Here is a 21,219-nt window from a genome sequence, read left to right as displayed (position 1 = left end):
GGTGGGCTGGGCCCACTTGTCATTTTCAGACATTAAACAAATACTATGTTAGACACTAAATACATGAGGGCATTTTTCTGTCTCATTTCATTTACTTCTTAAATAACCCTTTACAGACCTACAGAGGTGGAGTAGCACATGTAGTATCACAATTGGGATTTGAACACGTAATTGGGTTTTGGAAGCTAAACAATCAACCAAACACGAGGCTGCTGCTGACAATTGGATGGTGAGCACAACAGATTGTTTGCTCTTTTTCATATCTAGAATCTTGCAGTTCTGCCATGATCACCCCTGTCTATTGTCACTTATTAGCTGATACCCCTAGTCGGCTGCGTGGAAGCAGCTTTTCATATACCCCAACCTAGATGCCGCCAAAGCCATATTACAAAAAATGTGATTTTTGTCCATCATCTCCAACTAGTGTTTTCATAGTAGGGGTAAAATATTAATCAGCTGACTTTGCATAGAATAGTGCATGCTTCCAAGAGGCCAAAGCAACTTCCAATTCTTAGGCATTTACCAAATGAAGATAATTCTGTCTCTTTGTATCTTCATTTGCTAGGTGTGTTTCTGTTAGTGCAGAAGGAAGATTCAAGTGAGGGAAAGAGATACTCTCAGTTCAGGGGTGAGGTAACGAACCATTCAAATAAATTCCTTACACCTACCTAATATTCAGTAACCTCATCCCTGTTGTTGGAGAGTGAATACGCAAAAACCAGAGGTGTATATTTTGCACCCAAATGTTTGAAAGTAAACAAAAACAGCATCTTTTTGTTGTCCACTAATACTAACTTGATCTTTCCACTTCTATCCCCTCTTGCCCCAAATCATTTCCGGAAAAGTGGCCATTTTGCAGATTCCAGAGGATGGGAGCAGGGGCTGGACCCTGGTACTACTGTTTCCCAAACCTCCGCGGAGCCAATCCGGATCGGTAGCTCCGAGGCTGGTCTCCGTGATTTGACAGAAACCTAGAGAAGGACCGGAAGACTGGAGGCTAGGATTCACAGGTGGGGTCCAGGGTGTGCAAAATTCATTTACTAGGTTTGGGCCCCTGGGGCCCCTGTCTTTGGTGACTGCTGCAGAAGTTCTCCGTTCCCCACGCCGAAGCGTGGTTAAATAGCCACTCCCTTCCCAGGTGGGTAGCCTGAGTCCCAGGCTGCCTTCCCATGTAGGGCAGTGGTAGCAGTGCGCATTCTTTTTGCTCACAAAATACCACCTCTTTCCCAAATCACATTCGGTCATAAGGGCCGGTTTTAAATTGATGACAATACAATCAGTTCATCTAAACGCGTTGCTGGTCAAGATGAGATGTGTAATCTCAGTCGGGCCCAAAGATCCGAGGACGGACGTAGCCAGTCTCCACTCCCGCCTCCCTCCGCCCATAGGTCCAATTGCGTCGTAGCCAAAGTCCGGAGCGCGGAATTAGGATCCAGAGGAACCGGACGGCTAAGGGAGCCGCGCCGCCGGCCTGGAGCCCGGCGCACCGGGCATGCTCAGTGGCGCGGCCGGCTGGGTGGCCCGGCGAGCTGTACCCGGATCTGCTCCGCGGCGGCTGCGACGTGAGCGCGCAGGGGGGCGGCGGCCTTCCCTCCTCTACCTCTCTGCGCCTGGGTCCGGTGGGTCACGCCGAGCGCAAGAGAGATGTCGGATTTCGACAGTAACCCATTTGCCGACCCGGATCTCAACAACCCCTTCAAGGTGAGCGTTGTCCCTAGCATCCCCCGCCGCCGCAACGCGCCGTTGTTTGTAAAAACAGACAAGTTCCTTCGCGCCCTCTGCTCCTGCTCTTCTGCTCTCAGCCGCCTAGACTTGGGGCTCGGGGCCGCCGCGACGGTTTTGGAGGTCGCGCCCGGGTCCCCTCATTTGCGGGTCTGAGCGGAACCTCCTTAGCTCCGCATCGGGCCTCCCTTCCCCAGATCCTCGACTGGGGAGCGACGCGCCCTCGCTCCGTAGTGGGCCCGCGCGCCAGGAGGTTTCCTGGCCGGCCTCTCGGGAGCGGCTGAGTGAGAGCCCTGGCAAGGTGTTGTCACCTGCCAGGCAAGTGTGGCTGGCCTGGCGGGGCCCCGGAGGCGGCGGAGAGGGGGCTCGCCCTCGGGTGGGGTTGTCATGGAGACTCGAGGCGGCGGCGAAGAGCTGCATGGGGTGATGGCAGAGGTGTGGAGGAGAGGTGAGGGCAGAGTACGCTGCAATTAATTTAAAAAAAAAGGTTGTGTTTTTATTTTTTAAACTTGTGTTGCGCCCAGGTACCACCAGCGGCGCTGCCATCCCCTCCTTACATTTAGGCTGAGGTTGAGGGTCTGATATCAAAGTTAAAAATAAACGCACCTGGAAAAGAATAGTGCACGTGGACGATCATCTTCCTACCGAACTGCTCTTAGGAAGGTAAACGTCGGGGTATTTTCCAAGCTTCTGGTGCGTCATCGCTTCTCTGGGCTGTATGAGGATACCATTTCCCACTTGAGCTTCTTTCCTTCTTGGAGTCTTCTTTATTCACACCTGGGGAAGGGCTTGGCCCAGACAGGAAGGCAAAGGAAGGAGACTAAGAAGTTCATCATCTGTGCTTAAATTCATGCAATATCTACGGAAATAATTGTTTAAAATACTCCAGGTTACTAAATGAACTCTGTTGCTTAGCACGCGAAAGTAGTTTCCAAATGTTAGTTGAAATTTATTAATTTCCCCTGGATATATGCAGTAGTGATCTTATTTCTTATTTTAATCTCATTTTTTGTAGTCACACAAAATGAAATAGTAACTTTAATTTGTGGTCACATAAGTGTCACTTCTGGCTTGTTGAATTTACATCACTCTTTACTCCTGGTTTTATTTTATTAGGAATCCTGGAAGAGGAAAAATATCTCCATTCTGATTATTGGCCTGATGGAGGATTACATTAATTAGATGACCCTGGTTATAATTGACAACTTGACTCTGTATGAATGTAGAATAGACCCAGTCACTATTCCTTTGCCTCTAATGTCACTTAAGAAAATTCTGTACCACTGGCCTGGAAATTTGAGGTTTTTACAGATGGTATGGTTGCACTTCAAGGAGATTTTTTTCCACCCAGAATTTTAATATTTAGCATTCTGTCATTCCATTTTGTAGAAAATCGGATTATTGAATCATAGACATTCTAAAGAGATTTTATAGCTTACCAAATGGGTTTTATTTTAAAATATTTTTAAAGATACAACATTAAGAACCTGTTAGTTTTTCCTAAGTCAGGTAATTCATTGATTCTGTTTATCCAGCATCTGACAGTGTAGCTGTCTATTTTCTATTTGGTCATTCCATTTCATAGCCCATTTACATAGCTGGTTCTGTCGTTAGTGTTTAACATTGTCTTCCTCTGAGCCCAGACTGCTCTTCTGTGACATCAAATGTTGCCATCTTTCTCTTCTGCCACACATAAAGTTGCTATAGTAATTCTAACCCCCAAAATAGTTTTAAATACTCATTCATTGTGGCATAAACTTACAAACTTTTTTGTCCTTTATAAGTAGATAATTCAGGATAATTTTGATTCAAGTTCATAAAATATTTCTAGGGCTGCATAATTTAGGCCTAACGAAGACTTGGTTGTACACACATTACTGTGTATGGTCTTTCCATGTTTTTGGTGACAGTCACAGCACAGTGTATCTGACTCTCCAATTGTGTCCAGCTGCCCTTCGTCTTCTCAAAATAAAGCTTTACATTTATAGCACATTCATTCTTTCTACTTTTGCCGTCGTTCTGTGTCCTCTCTACTTAAATGTAAAAAGTTTCTGCATTTGTCTTTGTATTACTTTATGATCATCTTTCTTTTCAAATATGTTCTTACTTTCAACATTATAAAATAAAGTTCGTATTTTGAAGATATATGGTATTCACATTTGGCAACCACCAAATTTCTTCTTCATTAAAAGCTACTTGATTTCCATTGCTTTTTCAGTTTCTTAAACATTTCTCTCACTTTTATGTTAGAAACACTTTTGTCAGCATCTTCACTTGACCCATGTCATGAAAATAATTTCTGAGGATAATGTCTTTAGATAATGTGACTACAGTATTTTACTTGATTTTATTAGCTAAGTTGTAAAGTTACTTGCTGGATTCAATTCATTTTTTGAATGTCTGCTTTATTCTAGTGGTTGTGATAGGCTCAGTTAATGAGTTTATAGAATTTGAATAGTTTTCATTGCGCATGAAGAAACTTGGAGTAACTGGAAATGTGTAGTAATCTGAAAGAAAATAGATTATTAATTATATGACTGTTTCTGATAATCCAGTCTTGAGTTGTAATAATGTCCTTTTAAAGCTAGAGGGGAAAAACATCATTTGTATGGTCACTGTATTTATTGAATAATTGCTGTGTGTCCCTCATTCTTTTCAGCTATTCTTTCATCTTTTTTAAAGATTTTATTTATTTATTTTTAGAGGGGAAGGTAGGGAGAAAGAGAGGGAGAGAAGTACCAATGTGTGGTTGCCTCTTGCCTGCCCCCTGCTGGGGGGGACCTGGCCCGCAAGTCAGGCATGTGCTCTGATTGGGAATTGATTCGGGGTCCCTTTGGTTTGCAGGCCTGCACTCAGTCCTCTGAGCTGTACCAGCTGGGGCAATTATTCTTCCATTCAAAAGATACTGAAGAAATATCTCTGTTTTTAAGGACATTAGCCTAACATGGAGACAAGCATACTTGGAAAAGTGAAATAAAAGAAGAGAGTTCAATAACCAGCAGAGAGATCAATAATATAGGCTCTTATAAGTCAGTGTAAGAGTGTGTAAGTTAAGTGCCAGAAGGAGTACCATTTGTTCAAAGAAGGGAACAATAAGTGATCAGAAAATCTTCATGCTTCTTAATACTTCAGTATATTGATATGGTAATTGATTGTTAGAAAATTGATTTTGGAAATAACATTCAGTGTAATTTTTAAAATAGAATCAAAATTTCAAAGTTGGAAAAGGAAAAATCTTAAGATGCATTTAGTCATATCTCATTCTATGGTTGAAAAAAGGCTCAAAGATATGATATTTTACATTTGGCAACCATCCTGATTTCTTCTTGATTAAAAACTGTTTGACTTCCATTGCTAACTTGCTACTTGCTCATTGTCTTATGTCCAGATGCAGGTAGTGCAAAATTGGTATTAGAACTTAGATCTCTTGACTTCAAGTCCACTGCTGATGGCACTTTATTTGGTTGAATTTTGTACGCCAAAATTCTTGTTTTGTATCATTGGGGTATTTGATCTTGGCTTTGTCCCTAACCCTCTGTGAGACATTGGAAAGTTACTTAGCCTCTCTACACCTCGGTTTACTATTCTGTAAAATAGGATAATGGTACCTTCTCCACAGGATGGTTAACAGGATTAGATGAACATGCATCTACCATGCAGTAAGTGCTCAGTGTGTGATGGCTGTAATTTGGTAATAATAAGTAGTATTAATAGTAATTCAAGAAATTATATTTAGTTATATATAACCATATTATTTTTAGCTTATTAATTTGGTGAAGTTTGTGTCCCTTTTGAATCTTCTACAGTGCTAGTAGTAGTTTTTTGGCAGGTCATAGTCATGAGGAATTTTTTAAAATGATTTTATTTACTTATTTTTAGAGAGAGGGGAGGGAGGGAAACAGGAAGGGAGAGAAATTTGATGGATCAGTTGCCTCTCCCATGCCCCCAACCGTAACCCAGGCATGTGCCCTACCAGGAATCCAACCAGTGACCCTGTGGTTTGCGAGAGGACACCCAACCCACTGAGACACAGTCAGGGCATACTTATGAGGAATTAAGGCCAAAAATAATTGGGTGGTTTGCCCAAAGTCACTGTGCTACACTAGATTCAGGCTGTCTGAATTCTAATGCTCTGTCACTACGTGTGCGTCCTCTCTAATTAAAGAACTCAACAGAATTGAGCACGATGTCCATTTTGTTTTGGCTTCAAAAATTAATTCTCTAATTTAAACTAACTCTGTCTCAAAAATGTCTTACAACTCAGCATTCTTATTTGTGTTATCTTTTGAGTTAAATAAGTTTAATGGTATCCTAAAAGTTTAGTTGAAGTTAAAAATTGAAAACTTTGTCATTAAAAAGTGACCCATGATTCAAAGATGTTACGCATATTGTTTTCCTTTACCTTAAATTAAGTTCATGTCACTCCTTTATCCATTTACAATTTAAGATTGGAGATTGGATACCACTAGGAAACAATTTTGAGGGTTTCTTCTGTGGTAGTCTTAACTTTGCAAACTTTTGTCTTTCAACATTAATTTGGACATAGTGGTAGTAGTCTATGGTCTATGGTATTTTACACTTGGGTCACCTGTGTGAATGAGTTCCCACTCTCTTTTTCTCAGGTTATTATTTTAAAAAAGCATTTGTTGAGCTGCTGGTTATATTTCATCAAATTAAGATGCATCCTTGTTTACCACTGTCTCAGTTAACTGTTGCTGTATAACAAATAATCCCAAAACATAGTGGCTTAAAGCAGTTTGCTCACTGTTCTGTTGTTTGAGCTAGACTTAGCTGGACAGTTTAGTTATGAATGCTATTGCCTCAATCACTCATGTGGCTTTAATCATCTAGCCCGGCAATTTTCTACTGGTGTGCTGCAAGAATTTTGCAAGAACATGTAATACCTGACTATTTAGTCAGGGGCACTGACCTTTTTTCCCTTAGGTTGTCAAAAAATGGCAACAACTAACACAACAGTAGCTGTCTGGTGTGAATGCCCTGTCTTGAACCATAAATATACAGGGTTTGACACAAATAACGCCCCTTTTTTATTACAAAATCTTTTATTACAATATCAATCATGTAATTCTGTAACATAACAATATCACTCTCAAGCATACCGTATAATGCTTTCGGTGAAATGTTCAAATTAAAACTCTAAATTACTACATCCATATAGTAGTACTCGACCAGCCATACTCAAAAGTAGGCCTTACTTTTGCTGGATCCTGTAGAGGTCGCATAACAGAGTTGCATCTTATTCGTCTCATCATATAATAAGGTTGCATCTGATTGGTTAATTCCTGGTACCAGAATCCTTATATACAAGTGTAGGCACCTGAATTTTTAAAAAGTCACTTTGGAGCAAAAAGGGAAGATAATTATTATTACTACTACTACTACTAGTATTATTTTTGGTAAATCAATCAAAATTATACCTATTTTTGCCAGATTGGCAAACAAATAATTTATTTTTTGGTATGCTACAGAATTTTAGTAATTAGTTTATTGTGCCATGAGATGAAAAAGATGGAAAATTGCTGATCTAGCCCTTTGACTGAGGCTGAATGGTTTAGGGGTGTCCAACCTTTTGGTGTCTCTTGGCTACACATTAAATACATTGTAACACGTAGTCATAAAAAAATCTCAATGTTTTAAGTAAATTTGTGATTTTGTGTTGGGCCGCATTCGTAGCCATCCTGGGCAGTGGGTTGGATACCCCTCACTAAAGTTACCTGGAACTGTCAGTGGGGGCAGCAGTTGGTTCTCTTTTGTGTAGCCTCTCTACTAGGAATAGCATAGGCGGTTTACATAGTGGCAGCAGTGTTCCAAGAGGGAAAGAGCTGAAGCTGCAAGGCTTCTTGAGTCATTTCACTTCTGCTCTATTCTGTTAGTCAAAACAAGCCACAAATCCAGCCTGGATTCAAAAAAGGAGTGGGAAGGATTAGATTCTACTTCTTGATGGGAGCATCTGTGTCTCTGTTGGTACAAACCTAGGAACTGAAAAAAGACACCCAGCATCAAATGGTGAGATAGGTACAGGGTAACCTCAGTACACACTTTCATTCATATAGGGGAGGGGTGGGAGACATGATTGCTGGTCCATAGAAGTCTGAAATCCCACCAGCCTGATGGTGTCATGGCCTCCTACTTTGGTGGCATTGAGTGTTCCTTGAATAGGTCCCACTTTTACTACCTGGAAATCTTTCCTTAGTCTGTTACTTTCTTCTCCTTTTGGCTCCACCCTCTGGGAGGTCATTTTCCTCTGTAATAAATAACCCCTTTTTGCAGCTGAGTAGCACTTTCAGTCAGCTTTTTACCCATTGAAAATTGGGAACCCAGAAGCCTCTTTAATTTTGAAACGTCTGTATTCCTTTTAGTTCAGACTGGTACAGCTCTTAACAATTTCTTGTTATCGGGGTTCAAACTGTACCTTAAAACACATCCATAACTCTTCTAGAGACAGTCATTTTTATGTAGAATAGAATGTCAGGATGCTTTGGGTTAACACTCTTAGATATTTAGGAAACCTTCTAGATTGAGCATCTCCTATGGCCAGTGAAAGCTCTCAGGCAGGTACAAGGGGAGGCTTCTAGTGTGGGTGGGGCATACCTCTTACAAGTGCTACATTGATAGAACTAGTATGTGAACACAGTTTTTTTAAAATTATATTTTATTAATTATCTATTACAGTTGACCTGATTTTTCCCCCTTTGCCCGACTCCACACAGTGCCCTCTGCCCCCTCAGGCAATACCCCCACCATTGTTCATGTGCATGGGTCATGCATATAAGTTCTTTGGCTACTCCATTTCCCGTACTATGTGCTTTATATCCTCATGGCTATTCTGTAACTACCTATTTGTATTTCTTAATCTCCTCACCTCTTCACCCATTCTTCCCCTCTCCCTCCCATCTGGCAACCTTCTGGTAACTAACTTCTCTTGCTTTTAAGAGTCTCTCTTTATCTTTAACCTTTGACCTTTTAATAATAATGTGTGTTGGAGGGAGCCTCTTTGCATCCATAATTGGGACTCTGCACTTCCCGGACTTGCATGTCTATTTCCTTCACCAAATTATGGAAGTTTTCTTTCATTTTTTCAGATAGAGTTCCAATTTCTTGCTCTTTCTCTTCTCCTTCTAGCACCCCTATGAGGCAAATGTTGGACCTCTTAAAGTTGTCCCACAGGCTGTTTATTATCCTCATTTTTTTGGATTCTTTTTTCTTGTTCTGCATGGTTGTTTTTTTGCTTCCTTATGTTCCAGATCATTGATTTGATTCTTGGCTTCATGCACTCTGTTGTTTCCCTGTGAATTGTTCTTTATTTCAAGTAGTGTATCCTTCATTTCTGACTGGATCTTTTTATGCTACTGAGGTCCTCACTAAGTTTCTTGAGCATCCTTATAACCATTTAGTTTAGCTCTTTTTCTAGAGTTTTGATCTGTCCTTTCATTTGGGCCATGTTTCTTTGTCTTCTCATTTTGGCAACCTCTCTGTGTTCGTTTCTACATATTAGGTAGAGCTGCTTTGAGTCCATGTCTTGGTAGTGTGGCTTAATGTAGTAGGTGTCCTGTAGGGTCCAGTGGCACAGCCTCCTCCATCACCCAAACTGTGTACTTGAGGTATACCCTTAGTGTGGGCTGAGTACATTCTCTTGTAGTTGAGTCTTGATTGTTGTTGGCAGATCAATGGGAGGGATTTCCCCAGGCCAGTGAGCTTCAAGGACTGGCTGTGACCACTGACCACCAACCTCAGCCCTCCATGGAGGATAAGCTATTCAGGGGCAGGGAGGTGGTGCTCTGACATGGTCTGTAGCTGTCCACTGGGTGAGTTGCCCCTGGGGTTTCCTGGGTGGTGCAGACCAAGGTCAGCCCCCACCTGTGTTTTTTTGTGGGCACCCTGCCTGAGCTGAAAAGCAATCTGAGATGGCTGCTACTTATGCTGGGCTTGGAGATTCCCAGGTGAAGCCAAGCTGTGACTCTTATCTGTCTGCTGCTAGGGCTCACTGAAGCCAGCTGTTGCTTGTTTGATACGATTTAGGAGCCCAGAGCAACCATTCTTATGGAAAAGTAGCTTAGGTTGGCCTGTAAATTGGGTGGGGCAGAGTCTCTGGGGATCTCCAAGGTGGGCCACACTGTTTTAGCCAGGTTGATGGAGTCTCAGGTAAGGCACCAGCCTACTGGGTCTGTGGGGGGAGGGCTCAGCAAAGGGACAATGGCCTCTGATGGCCTGGTGCCAGACACTTCAGTTTCTCTCCATGTGCCACTGGTGCCTTTCAAGATGTTGCCCCAGTGCTGGACCTCAGAGGAAGTGATGGGTTCCCCAAGAGGAATTGCTTAGGGCTCCAGCAGCCTCCTCCACTGACTCAATCTCTGCTGGTTTTTGCAGCCATAAGTTGTGGGGGCATATCTTCCTGGCACTGGAATCCTGGGCTGGGGGACCTGATGTTGGTCTGAGATGCCTCAATCCTGAGATATCCCTCCTGAATTTTTATCCACGTGGCTGTGGGGCCCGCCCATTCCACATCCATGCTCATCCTACCAGTCTGGATGGATGTAGTTCCTTCAGTTCCGTAGTGTCAGACTTCCATTCAACTTGATTTCTGACATTCCTGAAGGATGGTTGTTCTATGTTTCAGTTGTAATTTGATGTGGTTGTGCGAAGAAGCAAGCCACGTCTGCTTACATCACTATCTTGACCTGGTAGCCCTGAACACAGTTTTATTTTGGTCCCATGAATCTAACAATAATCATAATTGAGATGATGGTGATGGTGAAAAATTTTGAAAATAAACACTTCTCTTGATGATACTACCAAAACAAAGGTTTTTTGAAGCACAATTAATATTTAGTAGTGCTGAATGTAGATTCAGGAAATTTATTGTATATTTTCTTCATATGAATCACCAGTGTGATGTAGATCCTAAAATATATGTATGTATGTATATATAGGATTAATTAAACTAGTAATCATTTTCTAAAAGTGAATGTACAATGTTCTGTTCTGGCCTGTCTCTTGGGTATTGTCTTCAATTCCAAGTGCATATTTGAAGAGAGGTTTGGAAAAAATTAGGATGTGCCCAAATAAGAAGTCAGAATGCTTGGTGGGTTCTTGGTTGGTTGAGTGAATAGACCCTTTCTTGCTTCAGAAAAGAAAAAAGATCTAAGGCAGAGTTTACATGAAGGTAGATTTTGTCCTAATATAAACAATTTGAAGCATCTAGTAGAATATCCTGACAGTGCTTTTTTTTGGTGTGGAGTTCCCCAGCACCTGAAGGAATTAAAGCAGAATTTGGATGACCTTCAGAGATGCTGAGGTAGAGATCTTTGTGTCTCAAGGTTTTTACTACTTGAAAGCCTGTAATTGTTACATTTTTGTATTAGTGTGCACCATTGTGTGAGTGCATAAACTCTTATCTTTTAATCTATTGGATGTTAGGAGTCAGTCTATAATTTCATCAGGCTTCCTGTTCTAGGGGCCTGCTATGCTTCATGCCTCAGCTTTTGCTGAGGGGACAGCCCTAAGAGGTTGCTTACATGAAGGTGATCATGCCCTCTATTGTGTGACTCTTGCCACACCGCCTCGGCTGATCCTACTAAAGGTACCTGGCCCAAGAGAAGCCAGTCTCTCAGCTGATCAGGAGCAGATAAATTGCTTAGTCCAAAAATTTCACCCCAGTAAGAACAAAGATGTATATTATGGGGCGAGCCAAGAAGTCCATTTAGTTTTTTCTGTAAAATAAAAGACATTTTTCATTTTCACCAATAACTTTATTGATTTGTATATTTTGAGTATGTCGGCTATCTCCCGCATGGTATAACGTTCATTGTTCTCAATTAACATCTCAATTTGATTTCTATCAACTTCAACTGTTCCACCTGACCATGGAGCATTGCCCAATGAGAAATCTCCACACAAAACTTCACAAACCACACTTGACACGTTTGATCAGTCAGAGTACCTCCACACACTGCACAAATCTTTGTTTTTGCATTTCAGTTGCATTTTGATCTTTCTTGACTTAATAAAGCATAATATGCCAAAAATGTGTATTTTCTTCCATCTTCAATATTAAAATGGCTACACAAAAATTCAGCAAACTTGATAAATTTTTAAAAATGTACTCTGATATGACAACTGTCACAATGTAATCTAACAAAATTGTTTTGAATGGAGTTAAAGACAACCAACTGCTACTAGACAAACTTTTTGGCCAACCCAATAGTTAAGTGTGCTGTCTTTCTCAGAACTGAAAGCACAGAGAAGTCAGGTAGTTGTAGTGGGAATAACCGTGGAAAGACACCAGGGAAGAGCCTAATTATCTTAAATCATGAAACTGGAGTAGAAATCATCTGACCGGGGCTTCTGAGGTCATTTTCTAGAATTCCTTTCCTTTATTAGAACTGCCTTTGAACTACAAGAGATGTTTCCATGTCTTGAAGAATTCCACCCCCTGTGAAACCTGGCCTCTTTCTTTAAAATACCCTCCCCTTTCCCCAGCATTTGTTTCATTCAACCAGAATTGCCAAAAGGTAAATGCAAGGTAACATTTTCTTGCAAAAACAATGATAGAATTAAATCTGTATTTAGACTTAATACAGATTTAAATTATAGAATATAAGTTTACATGATAGAATTAAACCTGTATTTAGTTTTTTGTGGTAGAGATGTTTTTAAACCTCTAGGGGGAAATCTCCCAACTTTCAGTAGGTGTGGGAAGTAAAAGATGTGGAGGATGATTGCATTTGACTTTGTAGCAAGTCTTACCACTTGTATTTTGTTTCTTTTGTTCCTACTGAGGCAGCCTGTACCGTCCTATACCTTCTGACCTCACATGGTCGACCACTGTGGAGCCCCTGCTCCCCTTCCCTGAGTAACAACTGCCACAAAGTGGTCTCTGTAGACCTGTATACTCCTCCTTCCCGGTATTTGGTTTTGGGTGCTTTTAAGAATTAGTAATGCTAGTTCTTCAGTTGCTGGATGTTTGGGGTTGTTTCTGCCTTTTGACTTTTATGAATAATGCTGTCATGTGTGCGTGTGTGTGTATACATGTATACATACACATACAAATACATATTCAAAAATTATGAATATATATATGTGTGCAGGTGTTTGTTTGAACACATGTTTTAAATCTCTCGGGTACATGCCTAGGAGTGGAATTGCTAGGTCATGGTAGCTATGGTGAACTGCCGGACTGTTTTCTGAAATGGCTGCACCATTTTACATTCTTACCAGAGGTGTATGAGGGTTCTGATTTCTCTATATCCTTTGTCAACACTTGCTATTATCTGTTTTTGATCCTAGTGGGTTTGAAGTATCTCATTGCGGTTTTGGTTTTCATTTCCTTGATGGCTGTATGATGTCCAGTAAACTTTAATGTGCTTATTGGCTATTGTATGTCTCTGGAGAAATGTATGTTCAGATCCTTTGCCTATTTTAAAATTGTGTTGTCTTTTTTGTTAGTAAGTTGTAAGAGATTTTTATGTAATCGAGATACAGGCCCATTATCCAGGTATATGATTTACAGATATTTTCTTCCATTTCTTGATTGTCTTTTTACTTTCTTCTTAATGTCCTTTGAAGCACAAAAATTTAAATTTGGATTAAGTCCAAGTTATCTGTATGTTGTGGCCTGTATTTTGATGTTTTATTGAAGAATCCTTTGCTAAATCTAAGGTAATAAAAATTTAATCCTATGTTTTCTTGTAAGAGTTATATAGTTTTAGCTCTTACACTTAGGTTTATGATTAATTTTGAGTACATTTTGTTTGTGGAGTGAAGTGAGGTTGAACTTCATTTTTTTTTGTATATGGATATCCAGTTGGAACATTTGTTGAACAGAATGTTCTTTCCCCATTGAATGATCTTGGCACGGCACCCTTTGTTGAAAATCTCTGTATTCTTTTTAAATCTATTTCTTGCAAAAAAGATAGAATATTTTATCTTAAGAGCCTCTAATATTTCATGCACAACGGCTCCCAAATACCTGATGATTGTCCCTAGAGTATATATAATGTGAGTATATTAGCTTGACCAGCTTTCAGAATTACTAGAGCTAGTGTGCAACTGCTTCTAAATCTCTGCTTACTTTAAGGTCTTTTTAAAGAGTGTAATAATGGGTTTGTTTTAGAATGTAATTTTGAATACACTGTCAATATTACCAGCTTGATTTTTTCCTTTGCCTTAAAAGAAATGCTTCCATTTATTTTTCAAAATATAGATGAATTACTGAATATATTTTTGCATATAAGCAAAAATATTATAAGGTGGTGTGCATTTTGGGTATTGTGAGATCAAACATTGAGTACTGGTGGGATCAAACTGGAAAGAAGGGATTTGTAGTAGTTATACACTGATAATTTTAACTTGATTGATAGCTAAATAAGAAAAAATAAATTTGACATTTGAATGCAAGAGACTTAGTATATGTAGCTATTAAAGGTTTTTGCTTCTCAAACACAGTCAAAACAGTGCACCCCCAAATTTGGGAGGAAAATGGGGGTGCGTCTTTTGGTGTGAATGTAGCTTACATTTACTTTGGTGAAATATTATGTTATTTATGTTATTAAAAATTTTACCACATTTTTTGCTTCAGAAATTGTTTTCCTATTTTCCTCCTCTAAAACCTAGGTGTGTCTTATGGTCCGAAAAATACAGTATGTTGAAGACAAACATTTCTGTGTTCTTAGCCTGGTGTTAGGGGGATTAGAGGAAGGAGTAAATAAATGTTTGCAGACATTCGTCTTCCGCTAGTAGAGGGGAATAGGTAGAAGGGTGACTTTGGAACCAGACCAATTAAGTTTGGTTCTCTGCCTCCTAGGCAAGTGACATTAGCCTTATGTATTAAGTTTTTTGTTTTTGTTTTTACATTTATTATGGTTCCAGAAGTTTTTTCCCCCTTGACTCAAGACAAAGATGGGAAGCTCTTAAAATAATAGATGAAGGAAATATGGTGCAAGATTATTTTTGGTTGCAACATGGGATTGTTTATTCTACTATTTTATTTCATCCATAAATGGCCTATATTTTCTAAGGCAGACTCTAATTTTTATTAACTTTTAAACTTTTGGGTATTAACAGAGATAATAACAAAAACAAAACATACAAATTACTGGTTGTCTTACAAAGCTTAGGGCTTTTGGAAGCTATTATATATCACAACTTGACTTAGGGTAATAATAAGAACTCATTTTATTTTTATGACAAATCACCTTGTGATGTAAGTTTTGCTTAAATGTTGGAAAGTTGTGCACTTGGTTGTTTAATATTGGTGATTTTTGAAGAGGACATGTAGTGGGGTTTTTTGTTCTATTTGAGTGTAATAGTTTCTGAAGTTATGATTACTCTTAGAGTCATGGGAAGCTAGCAGGAGATGAATTCCTGGTCTCATAACTGGAATTCTGAACATCTTCCCTTCATGGAATGTGTTGCTATAGAGAATGCTTGGATTTGTTGGTGTCATGATTTTAAGTACTGGCCTTGGGCACTTTACTACCAAGTTATCAAGAGTAGATTATTTATTTAGCTAGAATTCGTTTCATAAGAAAGTCTTCTATGAACTATACATTTATCCTCAGGTGGAAAAAACTACATTTAAAAGTTAAGTGCTGCCCTGGCTGGTGTGGCTCAATGGATAAGCTCTGGACTGAGAAAGAAAGGGTCACCGGTTCGATTCCCAGTCAGGACATGTGCCTGGGTTGTGGGCTAGGTCCCCAGTATGGGGTGCACGAGGCGACCACACATTGCTGTTTCTCTCCCTGTCTTTCTCCCTCCCTTTCCCTCTCTCTAAAAAATAAATAAATAAAATCTTTAACAACAACAACAACAACAACAAAAAAAGTTAAGTGCTTATAATATGACCAAATTACTAAGACCTTTTAAAATTTGTTCATTTGTCCTTACTTGGCACATTTAGTTGTCATTGTTCTGATATTTTAGTATTTAATGTAGTAAAGGAGCAGATGACTTGATACTGTATATAGAGAGCGCTACAGATTCCACCAAAAAAACTACTAGAATTGATAAATTACATAAAGTAGCAGGATACGAAACAAACATCCAAAAGTCAGTTGCACTTATATATACCAATAATGAACTATCAAAAAGGGAAACTAAGAAAACAATCCAATTTACAACTGCTTAAAAAAAAAATCTAGGAATACATTTAACCAGGGATGTAAAAGACCTGTACTCAGAAAATTATAAGACACTGAAGAAAAAAAAATTGAGGAAGATACAAATAAATGAAACATATACCATATTCATGGATAGGAAGAATTAACATCATCAAAATGTCCATACTAGCCAAAGCAATCTATAGATTCGACACAATTCCTAACAAGATACTAGTAGTGTATTTCATAGAACTAGAATAAATATTCCAAAATGTATATGGAACCACAAAAGGCCCCAAATAACAACAGCAATCTTGAGAAAGAAGAACAAAGTTGGAGGAATCACACTGATATCAAACTACACTGCAAGGCCACGGTAATCAAAACAGCACAGTACTGGCATAAAAACAGACACACAATTCAATGTAACAATAGAGAGCCCAGAAATAAACCCATACTTTTATGGTCAATTAATATTTGACAAAAAAGGCAAAAAATTGCGATAGGGTAAAGAGAGTATATTCAATAAATTGTGTTGGGAAAATTGAACAGATAATGTGCAAAAAGATGAAACTAAATCACCTTCTTACACCATATACAAGAATAAACTTAAACTGGATAAAGACTTAAATGGTAGACTCAAAACAATAAAAATCCTAGAAGAAAACATAGGCAGTAAAATCTCAGACATTTTAGAACAATATTTTTTCTGATATATCTCCTCAGGCAAGGGAAGCAAGAAAAAAAATAAACCAATGGGATTACATCAAACTAAAAAGTTTTTGCATAATAAAGGAAACCATCAACAAAATGAAAATTCAACCCACTGGGAGAAAATACTTGCCAATGATATATCTGATAAGGGGTTAATATCCCAAAGTTATAAAGAATTTATAAAATCAACACACACAAAAAAGTCCAATTAAAAAAATGAGTGAAGGACCTGAATGGACACTTTTCCAAAGAGGACATGTAACTGAACAAAAAAAATGGAGGGTTGGCAGCCTGCTGCCACAAAAGCCAAACTCTTGAGGCAGATGCTGGTGCAAAAGACAAGAGGCTTTATTCAGGTGCTGCACGATTTGGGAGAATGGCGGAAACGTGTCTCAAAGTCTATTGCCTCAGCAAGACCAAGACAAAAGTCAGTGTGCAGAGTTCCTGCTCCAATTTAAAGTACAGTCCTTTAGAGCCGGCAGGCAGCTGCTAAGAGGTCATAATCCCCATCCAGGTAGTTTATCTTGTTCCTGGCTACTGTTTATTTTAGACTCCTTTATGGAGCCTGCATGTTGAGCCGCATGGCCACGGGCCATGTGGCTGCTGGGGCCTCAAGGTCAAGAACTTCTGGGAGAGTGTGTGAATGGAATAGAGAGGGGGGGAGAGGGAGGAGGGAGAGAGATCCCCTGGGATTATATTATCTTGGGTGTGGGACAGACCAGGTGTTTTCTCAGAATGACCAATCAACTACCTAAACTTTCACGTGTCTTCCTCCCAATCAATCCCTTCTTTCTCCAGGTTAGACTGACAAGCTCCTTAGGTCTAGCACCTCCCCTTGTGCTATGGTAATTTCTGTGTTGTTTGTGCCAGCCTTCCCCCAGTCCCACCCCCAGTCTGGTACTGGAAAGGGTGGGGGAAGGGCTTTTTCCTGTCCAATTATCTTCGTGCTTGGGCCCTATCCATTGATATTTCTAGCTTTCAGCACACTCAGTGTAAGAACGTCCCCCTGCTGCCATCTGCTGCCATCTTGGCCAATGGGAGAGACTCTGTGGCTTTCCAGTCTACTGGTAAAAGACATACAGAGGGCCCATAGACATGAAACATGCTCAATGTCACTAACCGTCAGAGAGATGCAAATTAAAACCGCAGTGAGGTATCACCTCACATATGCTCCTGTGTTACATAAAAACAGTGGGAAGCTTCTGTACAGGTCTCTTGTCTTTTTTTTGTAATTTTGAAAAACTTAGAGGAAATTTAGCTTTGTCTGAGTTATTGTATTTTTTGGTAACATCTGAATTTGCCCAACTGGATGAAAGTGAAATTATAGTAAAAGCCAGTCTTGGAAAAATTGTAATGCCTTGATCAGCAGAGCCCAATGGAAATATCACAACAGTAGATGACTTTTGCACTGGTAAGCTGATAAAAGAATGTTAGTAGTTGGCTTAAAATTTGTTGTCTTCTTTAGCAGTCAGTTATGTAGATGGTGAGAATTTACCCATCTTTGCAATTCCTGTCCCATAAATGATTTCACCAGTTATTCATTGTCCAGTCCCAAGTTTTTATAAATTTTAAAAGACCTAAAATACGCTCTTGGATTATTGAAAGCATAAGCCAAACTTAATATACATTTGTTCTCACATTAATCAAATCTGTAGGTGTGACGTGAACAGGTTGATATTTTTAGAAACTCATTCTGGTTTATAATAGATGGGGGAGTTGGTCAGAAGTAAGAAGGCTATTGGAATTTACATGTGAGAAATACTAGCAGCGTGATCTGGGGCAGGTGGTGAAGCAGATGGAAAGAAAGCTGAGGGCTGGAGCTGATAGCTTGAGGATGATATATGGTTGAAGGAATGTTTTTGTTTTTCTTTGCTCGTGTCCATTTTAAAGATGACTGAGACTTGAAATGTGGGTGTGAGGCATGCTGCTGAGAGGAAGCAGTTCAACTTAGAGAAAAGGATAACTGCTCCTGAGAAAATATGGAAAGAAGTGAAATTTAGTTATGGAGAGAGTCCCCCACACTACCCCTCAGCTAGGTTTTGCCAAGTTGGCATAAACTTTTGAACTAAGAGACGTAAAGGATAAATTAAAGACTAGAGTTATATTTGTATTGCCCCCCCTCACTTTTTGAAGGGGAGGAGAAAGAAGGGGAAATGAGGTAAACAGTGACTGAGGAGCACTTTTGGATCAGTAAGTGTGCTGGGGGTCAGTATGTACACTAGGGAGAAGTATTTGTTCGTACTTACCAAAATCTTTCTCTTGCAGCAGATTTTATTTAAATATAGTTAATGGCAGCAAGATCTTTACATAGAGTTTTAATAGAATTCAAAATGATAAAGAATATTGGTTTCACCTGTTCTGGTTTTAAGGCATGAAGATGTATGTGCTCAGGTTACCTGGTTCCGGGGTGGAGGTTTATCTTGTGGGAGGGAAGGAAGCCCAACAGTCAGTCCCTGCCATTCTACTGAACCTGCCTCTGGGAGCTAATGAACTGTCTCCTCAGTCCACTCCTTCCTGCCCTTCCACACCCTTCCACAAGTAGTGGAAGCCATTTTCATGTGAAATCAACTTGAGCTGCACATTCCGTGAAGGTTAGAGGGTTGGTCTCTGTCACCCTCTCTTCTCACTTCTTCCCTGCTCACACTTCCTCCTCCTTTGTCCTCCACCCTGAGGCCCTTCTGAGGACCTGCAGGACAAGGTGGAAACTCCTATAACACCAGTCTTTCCTAACTAGAATAGCAGTACCTCTGCGGGCCCTGTTTTTGCTTTGGTGACTCATTGGCACCTCCAGTAATTGCCATTCCTCTCACATGCTATACCTACTGCTCTTTCTTCTGATCACCTTCTTATGACTTAGCATCTATTTGCCTTTCTACCACAACTAGTGTTGGGTTCTTCTGCTGCTACTAATCTTTGTCTCATATTCAAGCACTTCAAAAAATGGGATCTAATTGGATTGATTAGTCATTATCCAATATAGAGTCTCTTCTGTTGGGGTCTTCCAGACTCTCTTACGTGCATCTAACAATGACTGCCTTTGACATGGATGTCAGTTCCTCATTCTTTACCATTTGGTTAAGGCAATAGGGTCACGTGACCACTGACACAAAGGTTGGACAAACAACTGCTCTGCTTGCTTTCCTCAGAAAGTGACTGTGGGTGTTTTATGGCCTATTCATTAGGTGAGATGTGCTATACTTTCTTGATACTTTAGTTAATCATAAATGGAGAGCTTTTCTGTTTCATCCTTAGCTTGGTATTGGTGGTAATGATGAGAACAGTCTCAGGTATCACTATTTTCCATGTGCAGAGACTGCATTAAGCATTTTACGTGTAGAAGTGCATGAGCAATATGATATATTTTGCTGTTGGAGAAACTGAGTCACATAGAAATATGAAGTGCTATGTTCAGTTTACAGTTTTTCAGTAGTGAAACTGGGATTTGAATAGAGACAGTCAGCTTTCCAAACAATAAAGACTAACAGTCTATAGCATAAAGTTTCAGAGCTGCAGCTGACCAGGGAGATCATCTGTCAAATTTCCCCTGTTTCATTGGAGGGTTTGCAGAATAGCCTTGGACTAACTGAATTAATCCCGTTAAAATATTAAGATACAACTTTAATGTTTATACATAGTCAGATCCAAATAGGATATTTAAACTAAAGAATGTCTTTACTTCTTCAATGTTAATAAAATACAGGAGCCCAGTATATTTCTTCAAGTTAGTACAATAAGACTACCTCAGAATGTTTTCCTTGTTAGGAATGCAAAGTCTCAGGCAGAATCTCAGACATTCAGGTATATTGAGAGAGGGGCTCAGCAGTTGGGTTTTAACAGGTGATTCCAGTGCCTACTAAATTAGAGAACCACGGCCATAGGATCATCCAAGTTATCAGTTGAAACAATTTTGTTTTGATTGTGTGGAAGAGGAAGCACAAATTTTCCTGTCAGAGTTTTGGAATCACTAATAAACAATCAGCTCAACCACTGTCTTTTCTTGATAAAGTTGTGAGTGTAGTAAATTCTATTTTTAGTATATCTGACGGAAAGAGTGTATATAGGCATTGGAAAGTCGTGACTTTATATTTTGTCTCAAATGTACACCAATTGACCTTATGGAACTTTATTGACCTTTTTAAGGTCATAGCTTCAGTCTCAAAAAAATGAGACAATACCCTCCACCAGGGACAGTTATATCAAAGATTGGAAATAATATAAGTAAGTGCTGGTTACTTAATTGGCATTAGAAAATCATTGTTACTTAAACAGTTAGCTTTGTCTTTTCGCTCAGTTTAGAGGCTATAGCTTATTCAACATTATTTATACTTATTAAAATCCATTTGAAAGGTTAATTATGTTTTATTAAATTTTCTCTTTTTTGGAAAGGGAGGGAGCGATGGGGGTGGGGGAGGGAGAGACAGACAGACAGACATTGATTTGTTCTTTGCCTTATTTATGTATCATTGGTTGATTCTTGTGTGTGCCCTGACTGGGGATCAAACCTGCAACCTTGGCATGTATTGGGGCAACTCTCTAACCAGCCGAGCAACCTGGCCAGGGCAGGTTATTTATGTTTTAATTCCTAAATCATTCTTGTTTGTCTTGTACATACTCTACTGCTTTGTCACCTAATACTACATTAGGAGAAATTCTGACCAACTAGAAG

At 39.6% G+C, this 21,219-nt stretch overlaps 1 protein-coding gene across 3 annotated transcripts in view; it reads left to right on the top strand.

The window, feature by feature from the left end:
- The first annotated feature begins 1,495 nt into the window (after nucleotides 1-1,495).
- Nucleotides 1,496-21,219, top strand: part of SCAMP1 (secretory carrier membrane protein 1) — a 94,790-nt gene continuing 75,066 nt past the window's right edge. Inside the window, exon 1 of one of the 3 annotated variants that reach the window (XM_045197911.3) lies at nucleotides 1,496-1,701. In XM_045197911.3, the coding sequence (XP_045053846.1) occupies nucleotides 1,645-1,701 (57 nt within the window). In that variant the 5' untranslated portion in view covers nucleotides 1,496-1,644. The remainder of the gene's footprint in view (nucleotides 1,702-21,219) is intronic. The other 2 variants (XM_045197912.3, XM_045197910.3) reach the window with 2 other exon arrangements.

The sequence above is a fragment of the Desmodus rotundus genome, chromosome 1 (assembly GCF_022682495.2).
Source record: "Desmodus rotundus isolate HL8 chromosome 1, HLdesRot8A.1, whole genome shotgun sequence".
Classification (NCBI taxonomy): domain Eukaryota; kingdom Metazoa; phylum Chordata; class Mammalia; order Chiroptera; family Phyllostomidae; genus Desmodus; species Desmodus rotundus.
Note: the sequence above shows the minus strand (reverse complement) of the source record. Positions and strands in the feature narration are given on the sequence as shown.